At 36.0% G+C, this 21791-nt stretch overlaps 3 protein-coding genes and 1 pseudogene across 3 annotated transcripts; 3 read left to right on the top strand and 1 right to left on the bottom strand.

Moving 5' to 3' along the window:
- Nucleotides 1–2899, top strand: LOC125213179 (malate dehydrogenase, mitochondrial). The gene is made up of 7 exons (XM_048113574.2): nucleotides 1–357; nucleotides 850–1023; nucleotides 1131–1299; nucleotides 1382–1443; nucleotides 1530–1651; nucleotides 2241–2358; nucleotides 2571–2899. Exons 1-7 carry the CDS (start codon nucleotides 109–111, stop codon nucleotides 2709–2711), a joined length of 1035 nt encoding a protein of 344 aa, XP_047969531.1. The 5' UTR covers nucleotides 1–108; the 3' UTR covers nucleotides 2712–2899.
- Nucleotides 2900–6731: 3832 nt separating this feature from the next.
- LOC125213178 (histone-lysine N-methyltransferase, H3 lysine-79 specific-like protein) lies at nucleotides 6732–10216 on the top strand. Its single transcript, XM_048113573.2, has 6 exons — nucleotides 6732–6876; nucleotides 7264–7595; nucleotides 7680–7732; nucleotides 7971–8008; nucleotides 9238–9661; nucleotides 9934–10216. Exons 1-6 carry the CDS (start codon nucleotides 6860–6862, stop codon nucleotides 10126–10128), a joined length of 1059 nt encoding a protein of 352 aa, XP_047969530.1. The 5' UTR covers nucleotides 6732–6859; the 3' UTR covers nucleotides 10129–10216.
- A 1127-nt stretch (nucleotides 10217–11343) lies between these two features.
- LOC148930383 (uncharacterized) lies at nucleotides 11344–13407 on the top strand (annotated as a pseudogene).
- Nucleotides 13408–19592: 6185 nt separating this feature from the next.
- LOC125213177 (multiple organellar RNA editing factor 8, chloroplastic/mitochondrial) lies at nucleotides 19593–21791 on the bottom strand. The gene is made up of 4 exons (XM_048113572.2): nucleotides 21341–21791; nucleotides 20764–20861; nucleotides 20613–20678; nucleotides 19593–20505 (listed from the first exon to the last, which is right to left on the bottom strand). The coding sequence occupies exons 1-4, from the start codon at nucleotides 21730–21732 to the stop codon at nucleotides 19817–19819; spliced, it is 1245 nt and encodes a 414-aa protein (XP_047969529.1). The 5' UTR covers nucleotides 21733–21791; the 3' UTR covers nucleotides 19593–19816.

Raw genomic sequence — 21791 nt, 5'->3', positions numbered from 1 at the left:
CGGACACTTGAAAGCATGGCATAGAGAAGGCCACCTCGAATTCTCCATAAATCATCGACTACACGCTCTTTCTCTTTCTCTCTCTCTCTTCTCCATTCTCCATAAACAATGACGGCCGCCTTGTTGCGATCTGCTCTGCGACGGAGAGAGGCAGCGTCGTGGATGTCGAGCCGTGGCTTCGCTTCGGCGTCGGGGCAGCAACGGAAGGTAGCTATTTTGGGCGCCGCTGGCGGGATTGGACAGCCGCTATCTCTTCTAATGAAGCTGAATCCAATGGTTTCACACCTCTCTCTCTACGATATCGCCGGAACGCCTGGTGTTGCCGCTGACGTTAGCCACATTAACACCAGATCTGAGGTTTTAATCCTTCATTTTTATTCTCTTTTGGGGGTTTTAGATCTGAGTTTGTTTGGTCTTCCTCCCAACTCTACTAATAGCTACTGTATTAGCTTAGCCTCTCTCTTTTTTTTCTACTATATTTCCTACCAATATTTGCATATTAAGTAGATATTGTTTGTGTTAAATAGATATTTGAATATGTTCATGTTCATTCTCCAACCATGATCGAATGATGAGAATGTATTACTTTTAAGTGTTAATATAGTATTGCTTTCTTCCCTTTCTTATCCCGTTAAAATAGAAAAATGAAAATATAATTAGTTAGCTTTTAATTTGTTTGATTAGCATTTTTCCAGCCTATATATAAGCCATTTTATTGCAAGTTGTAGTCAATTAATGAAATTTCCCCTTTTTCTTCTCCATCTTTTAGTCGACGGTCATCTTCTTCCATGGATTTTCTGTATTTTGATTCTCCATTTTTTTATCATATCTTGTTTTTCTGATGTAAAGGTGAAAGGATATGCCGGTGAGGATCAGCTAGGGGCAGCTTTGGAGGGTTCAGATGTGGTCATTATTCCAGCTGGTGTGCCAAGAAAGCCCGGCATGACCCGCGACGACCTCTTCAAGATTAATGCCGGCATTGTTAAATCTCTTTGTGAGGCAATTTCCAAATATTGCCCCAATGTAACATGCCTATCTCTCTCTCTCTTTGCATTCCCATTTGTTAACATTTTGATTTCCTATGCTATTATTGTGTGTTTTGATTTGTGTGGTCCTTTTCAAAAATACAGGCTCTGGTCAATATGATCAGCAATCCTGTGAATTCAACTGTGCCAATTGCTGCTGAAATCTTCAAGATCAAGGGAGTATATGATCCGAGGAAACTCTTTGGTGTAACCACTCTTGATGTTGTTAGAGCCAAAACGTTCTACGCTGGCAAGGCCAATGCCAATGTTGCTGGTATGATTATTTTTCTGTCCGGTAAATTGCTTTTTCTTAGGTATTTCATCTGGATTTATATTTTTGCAATACATATTTGCAGATGTCAATGTACCTGTTATTGGTGGACATGCCGGGATTACTATTCTTCCTTTGTTTTCACAAGTACTGCATTTTCACAAATCTTTTTTGCCCATTTCATTCATGCAATTGTAGTATATTTGAGACTAAAACTTACTACATTTGTATAGGCCACACCATCAGCAAATCTGTCAGCTGAAGAAATTACAGCTCTTACTAAAAGAACACAAGATGGTGGGACTGAAGTTGTTGAAGCCAAGGCTGGGAAGGGATCAGCTACGCTTTCAATGGCGTAAGTGACAGAACCCACTTTTTTTACATTAACTATTTTCTTATATTTTGGAAGACTAAGTTTGTGTATTTGACTTAGTGTGGTTAGTAGAAGAGCAAATTGCTGGAAAAATTCACTTAGTTTGGTCAAATTCTAGTCATTCTAAAATATCAGATTATATCATAACTTTGACATTTTTCTCATTGTCCTACTTATTTGTATTTGGAGGAAATTGTGTATGACGTGTAAGCTGAAATCCATGATTTTGTTAGTAAATTTGTATGTTGGTCTAAAAAGCCATTGAGTTTTAAGTATGGAAAATATGCTTAGAATATAAGATCAAACTAAAGTATTTAAGCTTTGAAAACTTACATGATTTTTCCTCGAATCTAAATCAATGGGACAATTGATAATTGTTAAAGTTATGGTGGTAGTAGTATTTTTTTAAGTTGTGAGATTGACCAGAATTTGACCAATTTTAATGGTTTTTCTGGCAATTTGCCCTTAGTAGAAATAGCCCTAATCAAAACAATCTGCAACTAGGTCATGTTCTATTTATGATACAAAGTTGATTGTATTATCTTGGTTTCTCTATGCAATGAATTATCAGGTATGCTGGTGCTATATTTGCGGATGCTTGCTTAAAAGGACTTAATGGAGTCCCTGATGTGGTGGAATGTTCATTTGTCCAATCAACTGTCACAGAGCTACCTTTCTTTGCATCAAAGGTGTGTTAATTATTTTTTCATCAAAATTATATCTAGGATAATCTTGCCATATTCTTACCGCATCAGACAGATTATGTAGCCTAATGCAATGCGCGTATTTTTTTGGGAACACATAATCCTGCTATTTCTCCAGTTCGCACTTTGTGCCTGCTTTACAGTCTTCCAAGAAGCATATGTTTTGCTGACAATATCTCGTACAATGGCATCGACAGGTGAGACTTGGGAAGAATGGCGTGGAGGAAGTTTTGGGTCTGGGTCATATGACTGATTTTGAGAAACAGGGACTGGAAGCTTTAAAGCCTGAGTTAAAGAGTTCGATTGAGAAGGGCATTGCTTTCGTCCATGACAATTGAGAAAGCCGTACTAATACTGACTCAATTTTGGCCATGTTGTATTATCTACTGGTTTTTCAAGCCACATGAGTGGAGTCTGGCTTCCTTTGCAAGGTGACATTGTAGCAATAAGGGGAGTGTATTCTTGGTTCTGAACCAATTCTTCTGGATTATTTTTTTCAGAGATTATGTGCGCGAGCTTTTTACAAGGACATGGTGTCAATTCAAGTCACTGGTTCCTTGAAACGAGCATTCAAAAAACTGGTTTATGGAAAGAGGCAAAGAGCACATAATATTTAACTGGATAACTCAATTATCCAAACTATAACTCAGGCAATAAAACGAGCACATTTAAGTTCATACTATATTGATGATTATTTGCTAAATTCCGTAAATTTGATCTATATAGAATAACACTTTTGTGAGCATTTTGGTAATGTATTTTTTAGGAAAACAACATAAATTTAGAGGCGGGGTCATTTTGTTAATACTTTGTCAATTTTTTTGACAAGCAAATGAATGGTACTCTCTTGTCCCACTCTAGGTGGAGCATTTATATTATGACACGAGATTTTATGTAGTGTTGTTTTATAAGTTAAGTAGACCGAATAAATTAAGAGAGAAGGAAAAAGTAGAGAGTAATATTTCTAATTTTAGAAACATGTCATTTAGAGTGGGACGTACCAAAAAAAAATGGTTCACTTAAAGTGAGACAAAATGAGTATAAATTTAAAGGTTGCATCTTAGTGGATTCAAACTTGAGACCATTGGTCTTAATAATTACTCACTCTATCGCTGTGTCGACTAACACACCTATATTTATGACTACTTTGCAAGAAATTATCACATCAATCCACCAGCCAAGAAATGTTTTAAAAACTACTCCCTTCGTCCGATTCAAAATGTTCATATTCTTAAATTACGCGAGATTCTTTTTCTGGGCAAAACTTATTAAACAAGAAATGACTAGACTGGAAATGATTTCATCTCCAGAGAAAAGCTAAGATTTTTGACCAGCTTTTGGGGGAGGGGAGAGCGAGGTATGTGACCTATTTCATTGAATAGTTATGAAAGACTTATTTCAGTATTAGATAATTTAGATCCATTTATTGTTAAATCATACCCCCCTTCGTCCCATTGAAGATGATCCACTTTTCTTTTTGATTTGTCCCAATTAAGATGACTCATTACTTAAAATGGAAACACTTTTATCTCTACTTTATTCCCCATCTCTTACTTTACTCTCTCCTCTTACCACACAAAATATAACTGCATAAAATCCCGTGCCACCCAAGGAATGGGTCATCTTCCTTGGGACGGAGGGAGTACTATTGTTAGTTTCCGAAGGTAAGGAAACTTGCAGACTAACACTACAACTTTTCACGATTATGTAGCCAAGGTTATGAAATACTCACTCCGTCCCATAAAAATATGGGAATATGATTTGACACGACAATTAAGACAAAATTGGTAAAGTAAGAGAGAAAAGGAGAATGGTAGTTAAAATAGTGTTAGTGGATAGTGAGACTCACATTATTATTAGTGCTTTGATGGTGGTATAAGTTGTACTCCCTCCGTTCCTTGTTAATAGAGACATTTCTTTTCGGCACGAAGTTCAAGAATAGTGTGTTAAGTGGATGGTGAATAAAGTAAGAGAGATATAGAGAATAAAGTAAGAGCGAAGGTTACTTTTTTACCAAATATAGAAATGACTCAATTAATTTGGAACTTCTAAAAATGGTAAAATAATATATATGGGTAGTAAATTGGGATAACTTTCCATAAATGGAGATGCCCATATTTTTTTGGGATGAACGAAAATGGAAGTACACATATTTCTATGGGATGGAGGGAATATTGTTTTACTTTTGGAAAGAGTCAACTGCATCACCAATTGTGGTGACTTGCTCCACGATCAGTCTACTATGCAGAAAACTTAGATTTGTTTGCTTTTTATACAATCAAGTGTTTGATAAAACCTAACACAATCCTTTGTCAGGGATATGAAAGTTCAAAAGATATTATTCTGAATCAAAATTATAAAACGACCATATATTTAGAACCACTTTTTTTAATTAAAAAAAAATCTACACAAAACCATCCTCAGTCAGAACGAAGTACAAGTTCAAATGCAAGAACAAGCGGAATGGCTTGATTCGGTTCGGTGAGAGACAAGAAGAGATTGGCCATCTTAATTTTTTCATAAATATATTTCATAAGTGAGATTTTTATTTTGGAAAGTCTTTACTGTATTAGTTTTACCTCAGATCTGCCATTTATAGTCCTAGTATTTTTTTTAGCATAACCGAAGAATAACCATAAAGATTATTTGGATAAGTATCATTTCAGATCTAGATAGCATAACAATTGTACCGCTTATGCTGAGGTGCATTGTTACTAAAATCCAAAAAGACCTGTGGATACAACCTTGAGATGAAGAAATACAAAGACATATAGGAGCACAATTCGAAAAACAGTCATCCTTCGACTCTGCAATGGCTTTAGTTCAGCGTTGGTTGAACAAGGCTTTGCCAATGATCGATCTATGCAACTGCTGTCACTCCCACTCAAGTTACTGCCTGGTTTGGTGATACACTTGTCAAAGCACTTCCCTCGAACAGTGAGTCATGATGTCATCCATTGAGAATTTTGGAGATGATCCCCTTGACGGCGAGGAAAATGAATCCACTGATTTCACATGTAAAAAAAATGAGCAAATATGTAACTTATTTTTATATATATTAGTTTTATAATAGAACGTGAGTATAATGATTTAGGTGAATGATCGAGTCCATTTACTTAGAGTAGAAAAAGGTAAATAAAACTGTAAATCGTGGACTTCCGAAATAAAATTATTTGGTTATTGGAAGAATTATTTTTTAATTTTCATTAATTTAAATTACATGATACTTCAAAAATTTGTATAATAGCACCACTAGACTACGTTTTTGTGATATTATTCCATTCGTCCTATATAAATATGTGCACTTTTCATTTCCGTTTGTCCAATAAAAATATATGCATTTTTATTTATGGAAAGTTGTCATTAACTCATATAAGTCAATTTATTTATAACGTATACTACTATGACCCACCATTACAACTCATTACACACTAAATAATGTGGGTTTCACTATCCACTAACACTACTTTAACTACTCTTGTCTTTCTCTCTCTTACAGTTGTGCATTAATTCTTGAGTCATTTCAAATGTACATATTTTTATGTGACAGATGAAGTATTTTAATTTTCTAATGTGAGTTTTTCATGAGCAATTGCAACATAATGACTTCTTTTTTGTTTGATCACAAGTGTACCGAGCCCATCTTTGTGATAATTAAGTCATATTTTTTTCATAATATTTCAAGGTTGTTAGTTTTTTTAACATAAAAATTTGTTCTCTTCACTTTAATCTTTCAACATCAATTTCTTCATTTTCGTATTCAAAAGACTCGCTTCAACTATTTAAGGTGGAGGAAATATCGTTATATATCGATAAACAACACTTTTTAGGGCATCCACAGCGCTACCAAAAATTTGGGGCCGAACCGCACCTAGAATTCAACTAGGGCCTGCAAGCGTTGGAGGTGGTGGAGGTGTGGTCTAGACTGCGCTTATCGTTGCGAGCACACGAATCAGACCTCAACTCAATTTTTTTTATAGTAAAATGATTTTTATTTATATGTTTTTGCCTTTTTAAATCCACAATATTTTCATTTATTTTACATATTTTCTTTATTGATAAATTTTTTTTTTCTTTAATTATTTAGAAACTGTAACTTTTTGAATATTCAGGACTTAGCAATTTTTATTAAGTTCTTGGGTTTGTAATTTATAATTTACGAATAAACAATGAATTTTTTTGAAATATAAAACGTTTTCAATTTTAAGAGTAATAATTTGAAGTTGTGTATTGTGTAATTTAATTTGTGGCATGAATAGGGCCTAAGATAAGATCATTTGTGAGAATTGTGACCAGGAATAATGACACATAGAGGACTTGATGCCTAGGGCAGGATTTGGATGCCCTTATACTCACAGGCCACAGCAAATAAAATAATAAAAATAATAACTAATGAGAAAAAAAATAGTAGTATGGTGAGAGCGTGTGGCGCAAATGAAATGCGCTCATCAAGAGAAGAGATGTATTGAATCTTGAGACTTTTGCAATGTTCAACACTCCACTGTAAGCGCATCTTTCATACTTTTTCTTTTAAAACTGGAATCCATATTTATATATCTCGCTGCTATTCTTCCTTCCTCTTGATTCAGGATGAGATCTTTTCTATTTTGTTCATGTAAAACGGAGCTATGTATATTTGTTCCTTACTATGCTGCTCGCTTTAAATTGAGATATGATAAGATTGTGCAGGAAGGTTTAATTGATTAACTTCTTCCTAAAATTGGCTGTGTAAAACTGGGCTTTTTGAAATAAAAGGTTCATACTTCATTTTCTTCCTAAAACTAGGTTATGAGCAAAATTGAAATTTTCATGATTATGATTTGTTTTGTTATTTGTGATTGTGTGAAAAAATGGTTCTTGAATTTCAAGTATATGATGGATTCTTGACAGGAAGCTCTCTGTGTCTCGATTTCGCACACCCCGATTTGTTCTCCCTAATTCAGGCTATGTGATTGGGCTAGCAAGAACTTCAGAGTTTAGTGCATCCCTTGTTAAGACTGCATCTCCTTTTTCCAGCATTGCCCTTTCAGTTTCATGTAGAGCAGTTAGAAAGAACCCTGATCTAAGGGATATAAAATCTGATCCGCCGGAAGAGGCCAATGCTACTCCAAACTTTCTTACAAATGTTGATTGCGAGGATGACAAGGAGACACAGACGGATAAGAGTGATCATGGAAACAAAGGGAGAATTCCGTGGAATAAAGGGCGAAAACACAGTGAAGGTAACTGTTTTGAGAAGTTCATCCTAATGGAAGTGTATTTTTTTAGATGTTATGAGGTCTAATTGCTGCAGTGGGATCATGCAGAAACTCGAGAGAGAATCAGTCGTAATACAAAAGAAGCCTTGAAAGACCCCAAGGTGAAGTCGTGTAAGAATCAGTCAATTTGGATTACAATGTGTTCTTGCTTTATGAAACGAACGAGTTTGGAGAATTCCTTTTAATTATGTTAATAAGTATGCTCCTGCAATTTGAAGTTTATCTATTCGTATTACACTTCTGAAATAGATAGGTTGCTGCTCCACTTCCTTTCATTGTTAGGTTTGCTTCATGGATTAGCATATCTTCTTCTCTTTGATGTGCTTGATTTTTCTACAGATTAGAAAGAAGATGTCTGAAGCTCCTCGAGTTCTCAGGTCATTCCTCACTTCTTCAATTCATCATTACTAGAAGAAATTGATATCATGAGATAATTTGCTTTGGGTGCATACATTGATACAGATCGATCTTTCAGTTGGAAGAGATATAATCTTGAAGATATGATGCAGTAAATTAGGAGTGTTAGTTTTAATTGTTTATCATTATTAATTAGTTATTTTCTATATCTTTTAGTTATTTAAATAATTAGAGTTGTTTTTAGTTGAGAAAATTACTCCATCAGTAGTCTATTTAATAGGATTGTTTAAAGAGATAGGTATCAGATTTTGGTAGATCAGTTTCGGGACGGCAGTAGCCGTAGGCGTCTGCGGAGGATTTATATTTCAGTTCTTGTTCTTACTTTCCATTCAATAAAAGTGTCGAGAGATTCCTCTTTTTCATTTACTTGTTTGCAACCCAATTGAGTGAGTTATTATTCAAGCACCTCTCGTGCTTGTCTCTTTGAGGGAAGCCTTTACTCCTATCAATTGGTGCGGTGAACGTGGAAATAATAACCACAAAAAGTGTGGCTTCTGTCCAATAATAGACCATCGTTCACCGCACCAATTGATAGGAGTAAAGGCTTCCCTCAAAGAGACAAGCACGAGAGGTGCTTGAATAATAACTCACTCAATTGGGTTGCAAACAAGAAAATGAAAAAGAGGAATCTCTCGACACTTTTATTGAATGGAAAGTAAGAACAAGAACTGAAATATAAATCCTCCGCAGAGGCCTACGGCTACTGCCGTCCCGAAACTGATCTACCAAAATCTGATACCTATCTCTTTAAACAATCCTATTAAATAGACTGAGGCCTACGGCTACTGCCGTCCCGAAACTGATCTACCAAAATCTGATACCTATCTCTTTAAACAATCCTATTAAATAGACTACTGATGGAGTAATTTTCTCAACTAAAAACAACTCTAACTATTTAAATAACTAAAAGATATAGAAAATAACTAATTAATAATGATAAACAATTAAAACTAACACTCCTAATTTACTGCATCATATCTTCAAGATTATATCTCTTCCAACTGAAAGATCGATCTGTATCATGCATCTTCATCATAGAAAATTTTTGCTGATCAGAAATCCATAATTTTTGACAATAATGTTTCTAATGTTTTTGTGTCTTGGTTGTTCAACTATGAGGTCACTGTTGCTTTAAACATTACCCTGTTTGGTTTTTGAAACTGGTTTTTTCTATCTTAAACTTGTACAGTAATCAGACGAAAGTAAAGATACGTGCATCTCTCACAAAGCTGTGGGGAAGGCGCCTAAGATCGAAGAGGTCAAGAGAGAAGTTCTTGCAATCGTGGCGTGAGAGTATTGCATTAGCTGCTAAGGAAGGAGGGGCCGATCAGCAAGAACTGGAATGGGATGGTTATGAAAAATTTAAACAAGTAGCCGCCCTCGAGAAAGCAGAGGAAGCAAAGAGGAAAGAGCTGGCGCGTGTACGGAAAGATAGAGCAGCAAAAGTGAAAGCAGCATTAAAGACGGCAAGGTTGGCTCAAAAGAAAAGGGAGCGGGAAGAAAAAGCTGAGGTTAGACAAGAAGCTACTAGAAAGAGGAACAAATGGTCAAAAGAAGAGAAAGATAAAATGGTTGAATTTCAGGGGGAAAAACTGAAGGAGAGACTAATGAAGGTAAAACAATTGACTTACACGATATGTTATTATCTGTTTTTCCTTCTAATCTAACCAATAAAGATATGGAACCGTCTTACAAATCTAAATTGTCTTGCCCCAAGTACGCATGTTTGTTCATACGAGTATGAGTAGTTTAGTAACTAGAAATCAAACTTGGGATTTATAGCGTGTAAATGTTCATAATAAATTATGTTCTCTAGTCCACCATTTTTGTGTGAATCGGTAACCAAAACCCCCTTGATCGTGTGTCATTATTTGTTTGTAAACAGATTCAGAGAAAGAAATCGATTATCTCTCGAGTAAGCAGCCAGCATGAACGAAGATGGGAGAAATTCGACCTTGACCTTGCAGAGGGGAAGCACTTGCAGAAGGATATTTCACTTGCGGATCAGATTCGCATTGCAAAGAAGAGAAGAGCAGAACTGCTGCTGCTTGACAAGCAAGACTTGGTTCATCTATTATAATTTTAAATGTATTTATTTGAATAGTAGGTACTTAACAACCTCCACAGTGATATACTATTAAGCATTATTCGATTAACCTTCGATTTTAGCTCTGCAGATTTTATAACTTAATCATTCTTAACCATGTATGTATCCATCGCCTTTGATGTGTGCCGTCGCTGTCATTGCCTTGTTGTCTTGCGACACCTCCTGTAGAGTCGTAGCCAACACCGTTTGTCTGGTGTTGTCGGATGTCGCTTGCCTCATGAGCATCGAAGCTCTTCGCCACAAAGTTGTACCCCGCAGTCTCCATCATTTGTCTTCTTTTTCTCAAAATTGCATTAAATTAATAACGAAAAATATCAAGTCTATATGGACTTAACACTTGATAGAAAAACTAGGAACAAAAAAATAAATTAATTTTCCAATGGTTGGGGATTATGTGGTGATTTAATGAAGAATCAATCACATTGTTACTACATCCATTCAAAAGTAATCCTAAGCTCAAACGCGTTTAACTTGCATCCGTACACATTCTAGAGATGCAGCGTTTCCATGCAGTACAATCAAACTCGAGTTTTCTGACATATTCCAATCGATTGTTTTTGACGTGCACCCAAGTTTGTCAAGAACTAAGGACTAGGAAGCTTCTTGGTATGATGGAATGGAATGGTGGAATGAAATGTGATTCCTACTTCCATTCTATTCATTTGTTTGGTGTGATGGAATGAATGAGTAAATGGATAAAAATGCAAAGGAAATCCAAGGAAATCCACATTTCATTCATTCCATTCGAACCTCCATTCCATTCCATCGTACCAAGCATGCCCTAGAAGAATACCAAATTGGACAACCCTAATGTGTTTCAGACAAGGGTGTTTTCCTTTGTACTATAAATACCAATAAACTCCTCAATCTTTGGTCATCTAACCCATGTCTTTGGCGGTATAGTGGTCGAAAGCTTCAAGTGTTTAAACACTAATTATACTTTAATTTCCTTAAATTAATTCCTTGATGTTTTTAATCCAAATTTTACTTTATTTCGCAAGTCGAACATAGGGTTGTGATCAATTGAGATTTTTTATGCTAATTGAGAAATGAGATGCAATATCAGCCACTCATTTTTATTAAATGAGTGGTCCAGATTTTGCCACATAAAAAACATTTTAGATTAATTAATTACAAAAGGACATAATGGTAATTTCCATAAAAATTGGCAATCTCATTCTACGAATCATGAGATCAGGGAAGAATCCCAACCCAAATAATGGCGGAAAAGAAGAATTTCTCCACCCCCTTTCCGCCAACCTCCCCTTCACTCAGTGCTTCAAATCTGCGCGCCAAGCCGCTCTCCTCCGGTACAGCTGCTCCAAGGACCGCGATCTCTACGTCGCCGGCGATTTGTACGACAACGAAGTCCTCACTCCTGCCGTAATCGTTGTTCCTCGCCGCCGTGTAAGCTCCTTCTCAACCCCTAATTTATCTCCTAATCTCTAATTCCGATGTGAGGTATTCGATTTGAGCGATTGAATCGCTTAATTGTGAGCTGCAGGGGAAGGCAGTGTATCCTAGAGAGAGAGGGGAAGAATCAGAAAGGTGCGTGGGTGGAATGCTTCTTTCATTGTCAAATCTGACAAACACGATTTGAATTCGAGCTTGGATCAAGGGGTTTCCGGTCAATCCAGCTCGGCTTCGCCGTTTCGTTTCTCCAGCGTGATCCCCGGCCACCGGAGGAAGCAGATTCGGTCGTTCTCGGTGGACGAGAGCTCGATCGGAGCGCAACAGAGATCGTGCTAGAACTGCGACCGCGGAATCTCGCCGGCAAGATGCTCCAACGAGGAGGAGGACGAGCATTGCCACGTAGGATCGAGCAGCTACTCGTCGGAGTCGCCGCAGGGGTGGAGGCAGACGCCGCGGAGGACTCCGACGGCCGGATGAGCATTGCACACTTGTGTTTTAAAGAAGGTTTGAAATGCCGGATGGCTATATTTTTTTCGATGTTGCGCGATCGCGATTGCGATTGCGATTGCTGCTGTGTGATTCCACTCCGTACAATAATTATTGTGAATTAGTTTGTGGAGAATCGGTTTGAATTTTATGCGATTAGAGGGCGAAATGTTTGGGGATAATTAGCTAATTGCGTGCTACATTTAGCTGAGGAATGTTGAAGTGTTTGCAGTGAGTTCCTGGTGATTTTATTTTTGTAAGATGCATTAACTGCTGGATTAATGCGTAGAGCTATGGCTATTTAATGATTTTTTTGTGTTTTAATCTCGTAAGAATTTGGCTTGTGCTGGTGGAGCCCGCATTATGAATGTTCATGATTTTGTGGACTAGTATAACTTAATTCTGTTGCTGCATTGTTTGATGTAAGTGGTGGTTTTAAGCTGGGATTCATGAAGAATCATTTGATGCTTTCTTCTTTGTGAAGTTTAAACTGTAGTAACATTTTTACAGTAGTGTGTGTTTGTTTTTTCTGTTGAGAAAAGCATGTGTTAGTAATTTTTAAGCTATGAAGAATGAGACCGAGACATGAGAAAAGAGAAGTACAGAGAAACTAAAGAAGTGAACCCTTGACATTGGTGCTTTAATTGTTTGGCAGACTTATCCCAATCCGCTACGCTTCAATCCTGCTTGCTCTGTTGCTAAGTGAGTTAAACATACTTTTCTACCTCTCAGATGGGTCTCAAGTATTGGACATATTTACACTTTGTTATGATTTCAGGCAGTATTTCGTCGACATGGATGATAGTGTACCTCAAAAGGTGGGCACACTTGTGTTTTAAAGAAGGTTTGAAATGTCGGATGGCTGTATTTGTTTCGATGATTTCAGCGCAGCAGAGATCGTGCTAGAATTGCGACCGCGGAATGTCGCCGGCAAGATGCTCCAACGAGGAGGAGGACGAGCATTGCCACGTAGGATCGAGCGGCTACTCGTCGGAGTCGTCGCAGGGGTGGAGGCAGATGCCGCGGAGGACTCCAGCGCGTGCGCGGCGGTGGGGAGGCGACGACGGCCAAAATCAGAACTTCTAGGATTGACATTTTGCTTGAGTCCTCTGGTCCGAGCCAGCCTAATGCTGATGCGGTCAGCTATTACGCGGTCGTCATCACCAATTACGGCCCTGGACTCGCTGTCGGCGGCCTCGATTCACTCATCGCTTTCTTCGTCCTCGTGCTTTTCCATTATCCTGTATTCAAATACAGGATTTTCATTTTTATTTGTTTCAAAATATGATGCTATCCTGCTTGTGAAATTTTGAATTCAATGATTTGTGGAGTTTGATCCGTCCATTTCTTCAATTTGGCTTCATTGGGAAATTTTTTACGGAATTTTTTTATGAATATTTGTTTGGACTTGATAAGTGAAATAGAATGGCCAAGAACGACCATTTTATATTTTATTTAATCTGGCCATTGTGGAAAAACCAATTTTTTATTTTTAATGAAAAAATAAATTTTATGAAAAATGTTGTTGACATAAATTATTTGTAAAACATTGTTGTTGACATGAATTATATGTAAAACGATTTTGTTGACATAAATAATATACGCCGTTGACATGAAAATATTTGTTGTTGACATTAATTATTTGTAAAATGTTATTGTTGACATAATAGTTGACATAAATAAAGTTTGTTGTCGACATCGTAGTTGACATAAATAAAGTTTGCTGTTGACATCGTAGTTGACATGAATAATGTTTGTTGTTGACATCGTAGTTGACATGAATAATATTTGCTGTTGACATCGCAGTTGATATGTGAATTATAAGTGTTATTTGTTAGTTGTTGTCATTTTAATATGAGTTGTTGACATTCGATATTCTCGGTATTGATATATGAATTGTAAGTGTTATTTTTTAGTTGTTGACATTTTAATACGAGTTGTTGACATTCGATATTCTCGTTATTGATATGTGAATTGTAAGTGTTATTTGTTAGTAGTTGACATTTTAATATGAGTTGTTGACATTCGATATTCTCGGTATGATTTGTGAATTATAAGTGTTATTTGTTAGTTGTTGACATTTTAATACGAGTTGTTGACATTCGACATTTTTGATATTGATATGTGAATTATAAGTATTATTTGTTAGTGTTGACATTCGATATTCTCGGTATTGATATGTGAATTGTAATTTGTTAGTTGTTGACATTTTAATATGAGTTGTTGACATTCGATATTCTCGGTATTGATATGTGAATTGTAAGTGTTATTTGTTAGTTGTTGACATTTTAATACGAGTTGTTGACATTCGATATTCTCGGTATTGATATATGAATTATAAGTGTTATTTTTTAGTTGTTGACATTTTAATACGAGTTGTTGACATTCGATATTCTCGATATTGATATGTGAATTATAAGTGTTATTTGTTAGTTGTTGACATTTTAATACGAGTTGTTGACATTCGATATTCTCGGTATTGATATATGAATTATAAGTGTTATTTTTTAGTTGTTGACATTTTAATACGAGTTGTTGACATTCGATATTCTCGATATTGATATGTGAATTATAAGTATTATTTGTAGTTGTTGACATTTTAATACGAGTTGTTGACATTCGATGTTCTCGGTATTGATATGTGAATAGTAAGTGTTATTTGTTAGTTGTTGACATTTTAAAACGAGTTGTTGACATTCGATCTTCTCGGTATTGATATGTGAATTGTAAGTGTTATTTGTTAGTTGTTGACATTTTAAAACGAGTTGTTGACATTCGATATTCTAGGTATTGATATGTGAATTATAAGTGTTATTGTTTAGTTGTTGACATTTTAATAAGTGTTATTTTATTGAAGATTTGAATGTTGAAGATTTGAAGATTTGAAGATTTGAATGTTGAAGATTTGAAGATTCGAAGATTTGAATGTTGAAGATTTGAAGATTCGAAGATTTGAAGATTTGAATGTTGAAGATTTGAAGATTTGAAGATATGAATGTTGAAGATTTGAAGATTTGAAGATTTAAATGTTGAAGATTTGAAGAATTTGCAGCTAGAGTTTTAGAGAGGATTTTAGAAAATGATTTCAAACACAATTTAATGAAAAGACAATTATACCCCCTTGTTGACATAATGTGGTATTTGTTGACATTTTGTTAATCTTGTGGATTAGTGGCCCATATTGCATCTCATTTCTCAATTTAGCTAAATAATCTCAACCTAACAAAAACATATATATATAAATTAATTCTATGCTTAATTAATTCAAGCCCAAAACTTCGTCAAACAAATACACAATACATAAATATAATTTTGTCTCGCAAAAATCAGATGCTCAAATTTAATTTATGAAATTCTCAAACTCCTACTTATAATAACTTTAGTTAATATGATAAATGATGAAAATACAATTATAAAATCAGAGCTAACTCGATAATCATCAATAACTTATCTCCAGGTGCACCACTTTAATTCGGAGAATTTCAATGTTAACATGCTCGTCCTCAAGAAGAACTCATTCACGAATCACGGCCGATTACAAAATATTCCATCGAATAAATTTAGGTAAGTTCGAACTAAATATTACTCCATTTTTATTATTTTAGTCCGTAATAGACACTTTTATTATGGTAACTTTTTCTCTAACGAGGATGGTGAGCTTGCTTCATTCCACGTTAACAATTACTCCAATTACTTTTTTAATATCTATCTCATATTTTATCATATTTTATCAATTGCACATTAAAATTGTACTATTGTATCATTACAAGATGTGTTATTTTTATGTGACGGATTTAGTACATACTCCTTCCATCCCGCCTTATGCAAGACACTTTTTGCGGCACAGGATTTAAGGAATAGTACCCTCCGTCCCACAATAAAAGTCATTCTTATTGTGGGACGGGTTTTAAGAAATATAAATAATAGTGGGTTGGAAAAGCTTATGGAATATGTGACTCACTTTTTTATATTAGTTTTATAATAAAATGTGAGTGAAGTGAGTTAGTGGAATGTAAGGCCTACTTACTATTTATAGTAAAATTGAAATGTGACTTTTATTGTGGGACGTACCAAAATGACAAAGTGTGACTCTTATTATGGGATGGATCAAAATGACAAAGTGTGATTCTTATTGTGGGACGGGGGAAATAAAATTTAAAGAGTTAAATGAAGAAAGAGTAAAAGTTTGGGAGAAAAAAGTACATGAGTGAAGGAATAAAATTAGGTGGGAGAATAAAGTACTCCATCCGTCCCATCAAGATGTCCACCTTTTCCTTTTAGTTTGTCCCTTTCAAGATGTCTACTTTTTATATTGGAATTAAATCTTTCACTCTCTCCTCTATCCTCATTAAAATATTCAATTACTTTTTCCACTCTACTTTATCACAAACAACTATTCCACCTATAATTCCGTACTACTCAAGAATGTGGTCATCTTAAGTGGGAAGAAGGGAGTAAGAAAGATGAAATGTATTACTCCATCTGCCCGCCATTATTTGTCGGTTGTCACTATTTTTGGTTTGTCCACCAATACTTGCCACACTTATTTTTTTACTGTTCCTTCCATTTCACTCAAGATGTCCACATTCTTAAGTGACACGTGATTTTAGGTGAAGTTGTTAGGTGGAGTAAGCACAAAGAAAAAAAATAGTTGAATATGTTAATGAGTAGAGAAATGAGAGAAATTTATTTCAAATATAGAAAGTGGACGTCTTGAGTGGAATAAACTAAAAAGGAAAGTTGAAAATCTCGAGTGAGACAGAAGGAGTACTACTTTTGGTAATGGATCTCACATTCCACTAACTCATTCTACTCATATGAAGTATTATTATAAAACTAGTATATAAAGTAAGATTCATTAACTTTTTCAATCCACTTTATATTATACTATACTCCCTCCGTCCCATAAAGATTGTCTCTATTTAACCGGACACGAGTTTTAAGAAATGTAATGTAAAGTAAGTTGAAAAAGTTAGTAGAACATGAGTCCTACTTTTATATATTAGTTTTATAATAAAATGTGAGTAGGAATGAGTTAGTGGAATATGGGGCCACTACCAAAAATGGTAAAAGTGAAATGAGACAAATTTTGTAGGACGGACGGAAATGGAAAAATGAGACAATATTTGTGGGATGGAGGGAGTATTTTTTAAAACTTGTGTCGGATCAAAGTGTGATGTTTAATGGCAGATATAGATGGTATTTGTTACTATAAACAGTAATGACTTACTCATGGTGGGGCATCTAAAAAGTAGTTAGTAAGTTGAAGAGTACATATAATACTCTCCCTCCGTCCCATTAAAGATGACTCATTTTTTTTTTTAGTTTGTCCCAACCAAGATAATCCATTACTAAAAATGGAAACATCTTTGTCTTTACTTGATTATCTTTTTCTTTTTACTCTCTCCACTTCACACACAAAATAAAGTTGCATAAATTCTCGTACCGCCCAAGGAAGGGGTCATCTTTCTTGGGACGGAAGGAGTATGATTATTAAAAATGAACAGAAAAAATAGAGTTAAAATACCACGTAAATAGTACTCTCTATTGTAGGGGTGTCGAAACGGGTAGCGGGTATCGGGAAACCCTTAACCCGACCTGCTACCCGTCGGGTAACAGGTACCCGCTACCCGATGATAATGGGAAACGGGGCGGGATCGGGTAGTTTGTTTTAAATTTTTGCAGGTATGGGTATACCCGCTACCCGTGCGGGTATACCCGTCAAACCCGATAATACCCGTTATTTTTAGGATTAGAATTTTCAAATATTTTGTTTTAGTTAGTTTCAAATCTATATATACTCCCCAATGATACACTTTATTTCCAATTATTATCCGCTGCCAAATGAAGGATTGCAAGATTGGTGAAAGTGAAACTTTTATTAGGTTAACGTAGTGGCTTTATAATAGAGATTTAAAATATTTAGACTTTTCTTTAAAGTTATTTATATTTAAACTTTTGATGAAAGTGAATTATTTTTTATTTTAGATTAAACTTCTGATTGGTGATTTAATTTTAGACATGCTTGATGTTTCTATCATATTTGCTTATTTGAAATTTAGATTTGCATTATATTTCATATGTAGTCATAGTATATTTAAGAGATGAGGAATCACCATATAGTTAATAGTTGGAAACTATGCAAATACAACAAAGTAAAAAAAATACAAATCTAAAATTTGTAGTGTAGCAACTAGCAACAATCCCAAAATTCATTTTAGAATTTCAAACATGTACATAAAATTATTGTATTAGATGACTAGCATTGATGATAAGCGAAAACTAAAAGCATAATACCATTGAATAATATAATACACAATTCAAATTATGTCCACAACTGCGGGTTTGGGATACCCGATGCGGGTATGGAATTACCCGTTTAACTATACGGGTCGGGATTAGGTAGTATAATTAGGGCTGGGGAAAAATACCGAAATATCGAAATACCGGCCTTATCGTACCGAAAAAATACCGAAAATACCGAATTTTCGGTATACCGTGACTTACGGTACGGTATGATACCTTACCGAAAAATTCCGGTAAGGTAACGGTATGAATTTTCAAATATCGCGGTATACCGCTGCATACCGAAATTCGGTATATACCGTAAATTAAGGTATATACCACAAAAATATAAACACAATTATATATAAAATATATTTTATATATTTTTAAATTATAAAATCTATTGTGAAATATAAATATAATTATGAATAAATTATATTTAATTTATTTTTAAAATTATAAAATATAAATAATATTCTAAAAACTCTAATTTTCTATTTTAATTGATGTTGAAAGTGAGGTATACCGCAAAAGTAAGGTATACTGAACTTCAGTACGGTATATCGAAAATGAGGTACGGTATCGGTATGAAAATTCGTTATATCGAAAATAAGGTATACCGAAGTTTGGTATGCCGAAAACTTTGGTAAGGTAAAGGTATGACTTTTACGCATACCGTATTTACGATAAGGTATACGGTATGATGATTTCGGTAAGGTATACCGTACCTACCCACCCCTAAGTATAATATTGAAGTTTTCGGATGCGGGTACTCGCAAAATCGGGTTTGGATACCCGTGGATACTCATTTCGACACCCCTAGTCTCTTGTTCCACTGAAGACATCACACATTACTGATACAAAAACTCCTTTATCCAAAGAAAAATGCTTCTTCCTTGGAATGGAGGGAGTAATTTCGAGCTAGAAAAAGGTTGGGGATTGTGGAGTCTTAATCTCTATTTTCAATTCATGCAAAAATTGAGGGAAAAGATAATTCAATCTAAAAATTTAATATGTAGTGTAAAACAAAAATACAAGATAAAACTTAACTAATCAAAGTAAAACAGTTCATTATCTATTTTGTTAATTTCAAATTATAAAAATTGATTTTTTTTCGAGTCAGTTTCAAGGAACTCCTCGGATAACACAGATTGAGATTATTCTAGAGAATCGCAATAACATAAAACAATCAATTCATCGAAACATAAGTATACCACAAACTAATTCATATCAATAACCAAGATGCCAGAGCAAAAAGAAATTATTCCTAAATTTAGATAATAAATTAAACAATAGAGAAGAGGGGCAAGGTTCTGTGGATAATAGTTCATAGAAACATGACTTGAAAAGCTAAGCATTTTTCACATATTTTAATAAAACTAAGAGCATAATAAACCAGTGCAGCAGAAGCAGAATTCTCAAGAAACAAGAGAACCACACAAGGTTAGGACACTTAGTTCATCTCGATATACATGTCTCAGTAGTTTGAAGAGGGAGGGAAATCTCTTCCTGGGATGTTCTGGCCTTGTGAAGGGTTTCCGGCATTTGGACCATAAGCATTCTGATATTGCCCCGGACCAGATCCCGGGTTAGGAGCAAAGTTGTGTTGACTTGGGCCAGGACCATATCCTGGGTTGGAGCCGAAATTGCCAGAGTTTGGTCCCGGGTAGTTCTGGTTCTGGTAGGGGCTTCCACCACCTGCATTAGCATATGGATTCTGATTTTGTCCCGAAGGAAATCCACCGGGACTCAGTCCAGGCCCTCCTGCAGGGAAGCCACCACCGTGATTTGGTCCGGGGCCAGGTTGGTAAGGGGGACCTCCACTGTTTGGGCCAGGGCCCTGCTGGAAGTTTGATGGATTGTTCGGTGGTGGTCTCTGATAGTTTCCAGTGTTGTTAGGCACAGGCCCACCACCCCCATTGTTAAGCTGTCCACCCATATTGGGACTGGGATTGGCTGGTGGTGGACCTCCATTGTAGTTTCCACCTGGGCCTCCAGGGTTCGGGCCTTGTAATTCTCTTCTTCGCTCGAAGTTTCTAGATCTGTCAAAGTTGCGAGGCCTATCATTGCGCCTGTTCCTCTCATTTGCCCGGGCATTGTTCCTCACCCATTCCTCATGATACTTGGGGTCATATGGAACAGCCTGCCCATTGATAAATGGTTCACCTGCATTACAAGATGAAAGGTGAAAGAAACTGTTATACTTTAATAATGGAAGCATATGAATGCGAACGAAATACTTAGTGAAATAGATATGACAAGAAATTCTATACCTCCGTAGTCCTTGTTTTTAACATCCAAGTATGAATCAGGCAGCACCCACCGAACCTTTGGCAGCTCTAAAGACAATAGGTTGTTAAATCTAGATTAATAGATCCCATAAATATTAATTCCAAACAAAGTACCAATGAGTAAAACCTTTACCTTTTAGCTTGTAAGAGAGTTCTTCAGAGACAAGTGCTCCAAATGCAAAGTAATGCCTTGTAGAAACCGAATATATTTTCATCCTTGCTTCTTCCTCACTGAAATTTCAAATGTTAACAAGACATCGCATAGAATGTAACAAAAGTATATTCATCTATGGCATAGTTCTAACTTCTAAGCAGGGCACGTCAAAACTAATGCGCAGTCACTCTAATAAATCAAAATTGAAAAGAAGTTTTTACCCCCTAAAGCTAATTAGTATTAAAAAATGATGCAAAATAACCACTGGGCTCAGCATTTCCAGCATTCAATACCACCTTCATCATATTCAGAAACATCCAATTATCATAACGTTTACAACATAACCAGCAAGGCACCATTCATCATTAAAATACAAAACAGAACCCTAGATATACACATCGTATCTCTAGCAATTCAATGAACATCACAAAAAAAAACACAGATGATTAATAAGTCTAAAATTGTCAAACGATATACACATCATATCTCTAGCAATTCAATAAACACCACCAAAAAATATCAACATACATAATAAATAAATCTAAAATCGTCAAACCTGCCAACCACCATAGCAAGCGTCTTAATGTAGCTATCGATGATTTCATCTCTAGTCGGATCGCCCTCTGGCTTCTCCAAAACCACGAGCCAGTGCTCGAAATCACAGCCGTCGAGCAGAATGGTCTCCTTCGGGGGGCGATTCGACCAGTTAGGGTTCGGATCATTCAGTGACGACGCAGTCTGGCGAGTGGAGAACGCTCTGGTGGAAATCGACGGAAGCAGGCGGCGGAAATAGGAGGCGGAAGCCGCGGCGGCGATAGGGCGGAGACGGAAGAGAAATGAAGAGGAATTCGGCAGAACGGCGGAGACGGAGGTGCAGGAGTGGGAGAGAGCCGATGAGAGAGGCGGCTTGGTGGTGAGCAGGGAGCGAGCGAGGAATCTCGTTGCCATTTTCGCAGAGCGAAGGTTTCGTAGTCGCTAAACCCTACCGATAGTGTGGAAGCTGAGGA

The sequence above is a fragment of the Salvia hispanica genome, chromosome 3, assembly GCF_029641045.1.
Source record: "Salvia hispanica isolate PSC_SH4W2 chromosome 3, Shi_PSC_v1, whole genome shotgun sequence".
In the NCBI taxonomy this organism is placed as follows: Eukaryota; Viridiplantae; Streptophyta; class Magnoliopsida; order Lamiales; family Lamiaceae; genus Salvia; species Salvia hispanica.
Note: the sequence above shows the minus strand (reverse complement) of the source record. Positions and strands in the feature narration are given on the sequence as shown.

Excerpts from the sequence above, each read along its gene's own strand:
- LOC125213179 (XM_048113574.2), top strand. The coding sequence starts at position 109 with ATGACGGCCGCCTTGTTGCGATCTGCTCTGCGACGGAGAGAGGCAGCG. Across the intron at positions 358-849 it reads ACATTAACACCAGATCTGAG|GTGAAAGGATATGCCGGTGA; the intron begins GTTTTAATCCTT and ends TCTGATGTAAAG. Across the intron at positions 1,652-2,240 it reads TCAGCTACGCTTTCAATGGC|GTATGCTGGTGCTATATTTG; the intron begins GTAAGTGACAGA and ends ATGAATTATCAG.
- LOC125213178 (XM_048113573.2), top strand. Across the intron at positions 7,733-7,970 it reads AAGCCTTGAAAGACCCCAAG|ATTAGAAAGAAGATGTCTGA; the intron begins GTGAAGTCGTGT and ends ATTTTTCTACAG. Across the intron at positions 9,662-9,933 it reads TGAAGGAGAGACTAATGAAG|ATTCAGAGAAAGAAATCGAT; the intron begins GTAAAACAATTG and ends GTTTGTAAACAG.
- LOC125213177 (XM_048113572.2), bottom strand. The coding sequence starts at position 21,732 with ATGGCAACGAGATTCCTCGCTCGCTCCCTGCTCACCACCAAGCCGCCT. Across the intron at positions 20,862-21,340 it reads CTTGCTATGGTGGTTGGCAG|TGAGGAAGAAGCAAGGATGA; the intron begins GTTTGACGATTT and ends TTGAAATTTCAG. Across the intron at positions 20,679-20,763 it reads ACTCTCTTACAAGCTAAAAG|AGCTGCCAAAGGTTCGGTGG; the intron begins GTAAAGGTTTTA and ends TATTGTCTTTAG.